General features: G+C 42.7%; 1 protein-coding gene across 1 annotated transcript in view; it reads right to left on the reverse strand.

Moving 5' to 3' along the window:
• Positions 1–5145, reverse strand: part of leo1 (LEO1 homolog, Paf1/RNA polymerase II complex component) — a 29430-nt gene extending 24285 nt beyond the window's left edge. Inside the window, exons 1-2 of the mRNA XM_084337392.1 lie at positions 5060–5145; positions 1577–1767 (exon numbers count right to left, since the gene is read on the reverse strand). Of these exons, the coding sequence (XP_084193518.1) occupies positions 1577–1767; positions 5060–5117 (249 nt within the window). The 5' untranslated portion in view covers positions 5118–5145. The remainder of the gene's footprint in view (positions 1–1576; positions 1768–5059) is intronic.
• Positions 5146–10517: the final 5372 nt, after the last annotated feature.

Below are 10517 nucleotides of genomic sequence, written 5' to 3' on the forward strand. Positions count from 1 at the left end.
CGGCGGTACCCAACGGTACCTTTTTTTCCTGTACTTTACTATCCCTCTGAAGTCTAAACTTCACAACACACAATCTAAAACCCCTTACCTCCCTCTCCCAAACCGATCTTGTATCTCAATGGGACTTCCTGGTTAAATAAATTTTAAAATTTTAAAATTTAAAAAAATCGATTAATCGTGCAGCCCTACCAACCGGTAACTTAAATTAGGGAAACCCATAGTAACCCTAATTTTTTACATGACCGTTGAGTGAGTGTCGACTGAATAGCAAATGTAGCCCACCAATATATAGTGTAATAACAAAGCCAACAAAGTAAGTTCACGTCATTACATTAAGTATTTCTTTTCTGGCCTATGGTATTTTCATATGAGGTAGGGTCTACCAGCTAGAAGGACAGGTGATTGATTGATTGAAAACGTTATTAACACTTTGGCTGCCATGGGTTAAATTCATGATATACCATAGATTGCCAGCTCTATTTGTCTATGGAGAAAGTCCCCTTCTTTGCAGGGCTATAACTTTTTAAATTCTATTGCTACATTGCCATTATTAGGGCCCATTCAAAGTCCTATATGTATTGTTCATTGTGTAGCAACGTTAAACTTTTTCATTCACATATTCATAGTAAAGTATGGTCTAATGTATAAGTATGTTTTCATCTCTTTCTGCAGCTTTCTCCAGAACGTGATATATAGCCCCAAATGCATTATATTGATGATGAAATACAGTTTGATGGCAATCAGCGCGATATAAAAAATTACAACTAGACGTACTTCTAGAAGTTACTACACGTCATCTGATGTTGACCGGATGGGCGAGGGGGCGTTTATAATTCCGTGGGCAGCGTTATACCAATCATCTAATGTGGGTCAAATGTTGATAATAGCAGTTAGTATCGAAGACGGTAACGTTACACGCTGAAACTCACCCCAGTCTCCGCGCGCCGTTGGGCGATCATCGTAGAGTAGAAATCTTATCATTATGGGATATATTTTTACCCGGTCCATCTCCAGCTTGTATAATGGTATATACGTCCAAATCATGTTGTTTATCGAGTTATTGCCAATCGATCACTGTGTAGCGTGACGAGCCAGAGTCCCATGACCTATAGCGAGCGCCCGGAAGTACTACGGACGTCTAGCACAACCTCTATGGCACATCCTGTTTGGCGATTGCGCCGATCGGCCACTAGATGGCGCTCCTGAACCGCCAGAGAGCTCAGTGGGTCCTGCTGGTGGATCTCAGGTCAGCGGAGGGGACATATGAATCCGATCGCAGATTTTTGAAATATTGATATAACGACGACGTAACGCGTCCTCCGGCAACTTTAGCATGGCCAGCAAAGACGTCTAAAGACGGTTCCCGGCACCCAAAGTGTTTAACAGATTGCAGAATGGGTACAGTACAGTACATGCAGACCAGAGAAAGACTTTCGTCTTGTTTACATCAGCGTCCCCCATTTTCAATTCATCACAAGTGTTGGGGGGGGTATGAAAACAAAACACCTAGCAGTACAGCAGTGTTGCACATTAAGTTGGAATGATGTTACCGGGATACTGGAGCAACAATACACACCTTGTTAATGCTGGGCTTCGCTGCATCACCCTGTCCCTCCTCTCCATCGTCGCCCCGCTCCCTCTCACTCTCACTGCCGCTGCCAGAGACGTTACTGCCGGACCGGGCGGACCGGGCGGACTTGGCGGACCTGGTGGACCGGGGTCTCTCGTGCTCCGAGTCCGAACCGGAGCCAGATCCAGACTCTACCGCTGAAAACCGGACAACGTTCACACTTCAGAGATGAAACCAAACGTTTCATCCTCATTCTGACCTCCGACAAGTCCAAGATCTCAAATAAAGGGGTTATAGCATGTGGGTTAAGTGATCATTATATGATATTCTGTACCCGAAAAAAACTAAAACAAAAGGCTGGCTGCCACAAAACAGTCACATCTAGAGACCTCAAAACCTACTCTAGCGAGGCCTTCAACCTTGAACTGGAGAGTCTGGACTGGTCAGATGAACTCAATGGTACACTGGTTGACGAAACATGGCTTGGTTTCAAAACCAAATTCTCAGCAATACTAAACGACATGGCCCCCCTAAGAACCACCAGGGTAAAAAATCGCGCTGAGCCGTGGATGCACTCCGAAATACTGGCCGCTATGAAAACCAGAGACAAAAAATGCTCTGAGTTTCGTAAAAGTCAGTCAAAGCTTACTAAAAGCACGAGCAGTGAACTCCAAGCCCACGTGACTGAACTCAAACTAGAAAGAAACAGACTAAGAAACGACGTAAACTCCATGATCAAAACTGCAAAAAAGAATTTCATCAATGACAAAACTGAGGAAAACAAAAACAAACCACGTGAACTTTGGAAATTACTCAATAATCAACTAGGATGCAGTAAAAAACTTAAAACCAGATTCTCAAACATAAACATAAAAACTGACAACACGCTCATCACAGACAAGCTGGATGTAGCCAATTACTTAAACATTTTCTTCACAAACATAGCCACAACACTGGTAAACAAACTACCCTCCCACTCAGGGCTTTATGGGGTAGAACACATAGTAGCTTTCTACAAAAACCTAGGGGTCCGCAAGGACGACTTCAAGCTGGAAATGGTAACAACAGATGAGGTACTCAATAAACTGAGCGCCCTCCAACCTAACAAGGCCACTGGCCATGACAACATCCCCTCCAAATTCCTCAGAGACTCAGCAGCCGCCATCACACCAATCATCACACACATAATAAACCTCTCCATAAAACAGGGACACGTCCCCAAGGACTTCAAAATTGCGAGGGTGACCCCTCTGCACAAAAAGGGCAGCAAATTAGACCCAGGCAACTACCGCCCTGTTTCTATTCTCACCTCCATCTCGAAAGTCATGGAAAAAATAGTCTACGAACAGGTCGAAAAGTACCTAGCGGAAAAAAATCTAATCTACGAATTCCAATCTGGCTTCAGAACATCCCACTCCACTGACACATGCCTTCTCTATTTGAATGACCACATCAAACAAGAGGTGGACGCAGGCAAATACTGCGGCATGGTCATGCTGGACCTACAAAAGGCCTTTGACACGGTCAATCACTCCATTCTGATTGACAAGCTAAAAGCAATTGGTTTTGATAGTCTATCAGTGAGCTGGATGCAATCCTACCTTGAGGGGAGGGAACAGATGGTGGAGGTAAACGGTACCCTATCCCCCCCCCTCACAGTGAGCTGTGGTGTTCCACAAGGAAGCATACTAGGACCGCTACTGTTCCTAATTTATGCAAATGACATGTCGTCAGCCTGTGACTGCAACTTGTTCCTGTTTGCGGACGACTCAGCCCTGCTGGTCTCTGACAAGAACAAGTTACAGGTTGAAAAAACCCTCAGCTCGGAACTAGGCAGAATCTGCATATGGCTCGCTGATAACAAACTATCATTACACATGGGCAAAACAGAGTCCATTCTCTTCGGTTCAAATAACAAACTCAGCAAGACCGACGGCTTCTCAGTTACAGTGGGTGACAATATTGTCACAAGGAAAGATGAAATTACCTACCTGGGGTCCATCCTAGAGGCTAATCTCTCCTGTGACAAAATGGCATCCAATGTAATAAAAAAAGTCAACCAACGAACTCGATTCTTGTACCGGATCTCCTCTCTGGTAAACAAGAACACCCTGAAGACTCTGGCAGGAGCACTCATTCAGGGGTACTACGACTATGCTTGCACCTCATGGTACCAAAGCACCTCAAAGGCGCTAAAAACAAAATTACAAACATCTCAAAACAAACTGGTCAGACTACTGCTTGACCTTACTCCTAGAACCCACCTCACCCCTGCCCACTTCGACAACCTAGGATGGCTTAGAGTAGACGACAGAGTACAACAACTTGCAATGGGCCTGGTCTACAAGATACACTACACGACCAAGGTACCCATGTACATGTCAAAATACTTCCCAAAGGTCAGTGAATACCACGATCACAACACCAGAGGGAGCTCCACAAATCATGTCAAACCCAGATTCGGCTCAAATAAGGGACTAAACACGTTTCGCAATTATGCCACATCAATGTGGAACGCCCTACCCAAAGCTGTAAAGGAATGTGGATCACTACCCACTTTCAAAACCTCTCTCAAGGGACACCTACGGGAGACTGCAATTCAACACTGGCCCCTGTAAATATCCTAACCCAATCATTCCAACCCCCTCCAATGTACAGTCATTTACCTAGTGTGGTTTTGTCAATAGTTCAATGTACAATTGTGTTTGTTTGTACAGTGTCTCCTCCCCCCCCCCCTCAATGTACAGTGTTACTTGTTTATACAGTGTGCCCCCCGCCCCCCCCCCCCCCCAACCACCTCCAATGTAAATTACCCAGTATGGTTGTCAATATCCCAATGTACCCAACCCCCCCCACCCAACCTCCAATGTACAGTTTCTACGTCAAATGTATATACTCCCTTTTCTTGACTCCTTCTGTATCACAAACAGTACTGTATTTGCAAATCTGGTATGTCATAAATGTATAGATGTAGCAGTACTGACTATCTGTATGTCAGACCCTGATGGAAACAAGACAAACGTCTTTCTCAGGTCTGCATCCCCTTAACAATTGTATGTATTGAGCCGTACTGTATTGTACCCATTCTGCAATCTGTTAAATAAAGTTTTCATTCATTCATTCATTCATGTATGTCATATATGTCTATATGAATTGAAAATGGGGGACCCTGATGGAAACAAGACAAACGTCTTTCTCAGGTCTGCATCCCCTTAACAATTGTATGTATTGAGCCGTACTGTATTGTACCCATTCTGCAATCTGTTAAATAAAGTTTTCATTCATTCATTCATTCATTCACGTACAATCGGACAGCAGGCTACTCGGCTAAACACTCATCACACGCAAGGCAGGCGGAACTGGCTTGCGCTAGTAACGTTAAGCTATTTCGTGCAGACACGCTCATTGGTCGTCATAAATGTGGTTAATTACGTTAACTCGTAATCAAACGTCCAAATTAGTTAGTTAACGTTCGCTGTTTATAATTACCTCGTTGTTCATTATCGCTGTCCCCATCGCTCCCGAACAATTCATCCATGTCCGCCATTTCTTTTGATTCCTGATGAACACGTGACCTACCGGAAACTATACCCATTGCAGGGTTTTGTTTCCGAGTTCAACCCTTCCCCAAAGTCGGTGCTACGCCGGATGCATGAAGTCATCAGCGTTTGGGGGTCGTCGTCAGATTTAGGCAAAGCCGCAAGTCGTCATAATTTAAAGTGGTTGTTTATAAATTATCCATAACCTTAACCAACACCCACTACCTAATAATTAAAAATAAAATGCAAACATTTACTTCCGGGCCGTCCGATCTAGCATAATACTATATGCACCAACCATTGTATCAGAGATTGTGTCTGTACTTATCATTTTTAGCCACGTGGTGGCTACATATGTCAAGATAAAACGGGCAAGTGGTAAATAAATACACACATGCATTCATTTCTAATGCATAAGTAACAAACGCTAATTTTGTTTTATTGAACATCACAATATATAGAATTACAGCACCCAGATAAGTATGTACATCCAGCAGTAAACATCACTATAATCCAACAAGTCCTCCATAATTACAGATAAGTACACAAACACATGATAAATAAATAATAGTTAAAACACATTGATTGATTGCAAATTGTATGAACAGATTGCAGAATTGGTACAATACAGTACACCTCAATACACAATTGTTAAGGGGATGCAAATCAGAGAAAGACTTTCGTCTTGTTTACATCAGGGTCCCCCATTTTCAATTCATCATATACACACGCCGCTAAGAAAACATACACACAGGGGTTTACATTCATTTAGGCATTCAAGTAGATTTCAAAAGACTATACATTTTATATTAAAATGGCATGGAATGGATGGAATTTATTTGTGAAACTTCAAAAGAGCTTAAATGTCATCATCACATACACTCAATGTGATTATTTACATGTGTATTTTACAACTATGCATTTATTTGGTAAAGAAAATTAATTCTGACAATGGATAATTTTATTTAATGTTTTACTCAACACCCCTTTCCTAAAGGGACATTTTAATTCAAATAAACTTAAACATGGAATGAGTCTTCTGAAGGCTTAAGAATTCTTGGTGCTTGGTGTTTAGCTTGGCAGTTGCTTATACAGTCGTCAGCCAAGCTCTTGTATGGCCTACGCTATGTGGTATAGGCCAGTGCTTCTGTTTGGCATGGGACAATAGCACCCCTACACAAACCACCACAAAGAGCTACTCAGTAGGCTAGCTGGTATTGACAGGAGAGCGGAAAGACATGTCTCACTGACTGACTGTCAAAGTCTCTTCTCGAGTGAAAAGTATGTTCTGTGCCATGTTAATTTTTTATTTACTCATCATAAGCAATCTGGACAATCGCAGCAGCGGCATAGAGGTAGTGATGTGTGACCCTGATATGTGTTTCAGTAATAATTTGACATGTGAATAGCTATAGAGAGGTAGTGACCCTGCTATGGGTAAGTTAACTTGCTTTTCAATTAACTTTTTTGACTTTCAAAATGATCTTTTAACTTTTTACATACATCCGATGTGTAATTCATGGTACACCTCAAACAGGATCAAAAAGTATTTCTCTCGCCATTGACTACTGCAGACTGTTTCAGAAATAGGGTCCCCATGGCAAAGGGACAGAGAGGGACTTCGCCTCTCTATAGCCTAAGCCCCAGTCTGTGATTTTATTGACCATATCAATGTATATACTCACATACATTCCTGAAGAGTTTATAGAAAATCTGCTGAATCTTTCTTAACCCATTGTAAATTGTAATATATATCTGTTTTACTCCTGTGTTTACAAACATTAATAACATAACCTTTTACAGGTTACAACAAATACAATAAAAAATTCATATGACCTGTTGTCTAGTGTTAGTCCTCATATCAAGGGGCTCAGTCAGAGAATGAAAACATGTCTCCATTATTATTTATTATTCTTGCTGATGGGGCTGTTTACGTTTGGATCACTAATGGGACCTTTAACTATATCCAGATAAAATGGTGGTTAACCCAACCCAAGTCTATCAGAATCAGAATCAGAAAGGTCTTTATTGCCAAGTAGTTTTCACATACAAGGAATTTGATTTGGATGTTTTTGGTGAGACATTGACGGACAGACAATTGGGTAGAATATAAAAATAAAAAGGTGGAATAAAAATAAAATGGAATATAAACTAAATGAACATTAACACAGAAGCACAATAGAATAGAATTATAATTTTTTTTTATAAAAATAGGAATAGGCCAGGGCTGTACAACTGTGCACACGGTGTGGTCAAGTATATACACTAATTAGAATAAAAATACAAACAAACAAACAAACAAACAAACAAACAAACAAACAAACAAACAAACAACAAGTATGAAGAGTTGTGGTTGTATACAAATAATACAGTCGTCTTATCTGCCATCCCATTGGTTCAGCAGGACGGGCATGCCTGCCGTATGTAATGTTGATTGATTGAATTGATTGATTGAAAACTTTATTAACAGATTGCAGAATGCACAATACAGTACGGCTCAATACACACAATTGTTAAGGGGATGCAGACCAGAGAAAGACTTTCGTCTTGTTTACATCAATTTTCAATTCATAAGTGAATTGCCCTTGATCCAATACCATGTGCCTGGGACAAAAATATGACACTTGCATCTCCCCCTCACCACCTCAAATCATATATGGACAATTACGGGGCTCGGGCAGAGACCTTTCAAAAGGAGACTAACTAAGTTGTTTTCACTGCCTGAGTTACACATGGCAAAGTCCCGCCCAATTAGAAGACCTGAACGATTCGATGTTCATCTCATTGGTGCAGCCAATGATACTCTGCAGCTTGTAATGCAACATTTTCCGTCCTAAGAGCATCTTTCCGTCAGGGACAGTTGGTTATTCCCCCTGGTGGCGGCCATGTCAGCAAGTAGTGTTGCACATGGGCTGGGTCAGACATGTTCACTGACCTGTGCATTAAGCACCACAAATGTAGTCAAGGTCTACAGAGTTTAACCCTTTCACTGCCACACAACAAAGGGTTAACCCTTTCACTACCACACTACAGAAGGTTAACTAATGTGCCCTTCTACCCTAACCTTGCAGCTGATCCCGCCCTTGACCTCTACATAGACACCATGTGCAGGGAACTGTCTGCCTTTGGTGTCTCAGTAAGGTAGTATGATAGAAAAGGACAATTAGATTTTGATTGGGCTGAGGTCTGGGCAAACGTTCGGCTATCGTCACGTAACCCGGATCATCAACAGATTAATCTTAATTTTAGGACTTACCTAACTCCTATTCGATTGAACCGTATGGGGCTTAAACAAGACTCTCGATGTTCCTTATGTACAAACGGTGATGATGGTACATTTATGCATATGTATTGGGAATGTCCGCCTGTTAAGATATTTTGGGAAGAAATAACCACACTATTATCAGGATTTTTGTATTTGACAATACCTGTTTCCATGGTGCCAGTTACCCAGGTGGGGTATCTCCCAGGCCTTTCTGTGTGGAGTTTGCATGTTCTCCCCGTGCTCGCAAGGGTTTCCCCCCCGATAAGATAAACCCAATGGAAAAACATGCACAACAACAAGATCGCTAACGCTGTGGCGTCCTTGACGAAGACGGACAGGAGCACTTGGATTGGTCCCCTGGCGCAGCTCACGTTGTGCCTGTCTGCTCCCGGCTGCCCTTGGGGGGAAGGACGACGGGATGGGTTAATCGCAGATACGGATTGCATGCATGCATCGCATGTGTGCCAATTGATGACCTCGGAGCAGGTCCTAAATTACTTACTGTAATGCCTTCTGTATTGCTTCTGAATGATGTCTCTCAGGTATCACACTCTGTACACATAAAGAGGCTAATCTTGTCCGGTACTACGGCTGCCAAAAAGCTAATAGCATCACGCTGGATTCAACCTGATAAAATGTGCCGGAGGGTATGGATTCTTACATATCTTGATGTGATTTACCTGGAGATATCTACTGCACGAATTCTAGGTATTAATGAAGCCAGCATAGAAATCTGGTTAGGGGTGGTGGAGAGGGTAAAACATTATATGAACTATTAATCCTTGGTATCAAACGGAATAATGGATGTATTCAAGGGGGGTCCGTGGGGGGGGGGGGGGGGGGGGGAACGAGTAAGAGCATGTATGTGTTTTATAGTGGATTTCTACTGTAAAGGTTTGTATGTCATGTCAAAAAGAAATTAAAATAAAAAAAACATTTGTTCACAAAAAAAAAGAAAAGGACAATTACTTTTGACTTTGAATAAAATGGCAAGAGTGTATGCTTCCTCTGACCCTGGTGATTGTTGTTAGGTATTCAAAACGATCGTGTTGGACTTGGAGCACCTATAGTTCTTAAGGCTTCTGTATTACATACCAGCTATCTTGTTACAGGGTATGTATTGTGTGACTAAAGAGAGTACATGACATTCTATCTCCACGAGTAATGTGTGACACAGCAGTAGAAAGGTCAGGCTAACTCCTCCAGGTGAGCTGCCCTTGAACTTTGTGGTCCTGTGCTGTCTTCATTATGAAACATTTGTTTTAGAGGATGGTCTGAACAGCCCATCATATGAGACAGTGCAGTGGATTTCTATTAGTATATGATTCTTCCTTCCAGTGATCTATGGATCTGCTCTGCTCAATCAGCTCTGCAGGCACAGATGGTACCCTCATGAGGATGGGGTGAAAGTAGAGACCCCCCCCCTCCACAGTCTCACACACACACAGACAGACACACAGACACACACGTCTGTGTGGCGTGGCAGCTCCAGGCCCGACAGGTGGATTGGCGTCGGGTCATGGGGAATCCATTGTTGTTGGTAGATTCTCCCACTTCGAAGCGCTTGCTGCAACTTTGATCGCCGCATAGTCCAGAACAATCTCCACAAGAACATATTGCACATTACTACGTTAACGGCGGCAGTTACGACGGGTGTTTGCTCAGATGTTAAGAACGGTGCGCTCCAGCATTCAGCTGCAACCTGCTGCCACACCACAGTGACACACACACACACACGCGCGTACACACACACACACGCGTACACACACACACACACACACACACACACATATACATTGTGGAAACTATCTGTTCGGTCAGATCTATAGTTCTAGTATTTTATTTACCGATCTAAATGTCATTACCCCTGTCTGCCTTCTGCATTGTTGTCAGAAGTCGAGCTGATCATGTTATTAGATCAGTAGTACCCAAACCTGCCAAAACTATCTAATAACCGCGTATAGACGCACCCTGGCCTTGGCTCTCGCCTGTCGGATTAGTACATGATCGAGTAGGGGCGGGCTCGTTTATAGTAATGGAGGATGTTCATTGGTTTACCCGGGAGAGACTCTCCGACGAGTGGATTGGCTCAATCGAGAGTTGAGAACTCGCTGGTTCTCTCTCTTCCTGTGTTGCCGCCCTT

The sequence above is a fragment of the Notolepis coatsorum genome (assembly GCF_963971535.1).
Source record: "Notolepis coatsorum genome assembly, chromosome: 20".
Taxonomy (NCBI): domain Eukaryota; kingdom Metazoa; phylum Chordata; class Actinopteri; order Aulopiformes; family Paralepididae; genus Notolepis; species Notolepis coatsorum.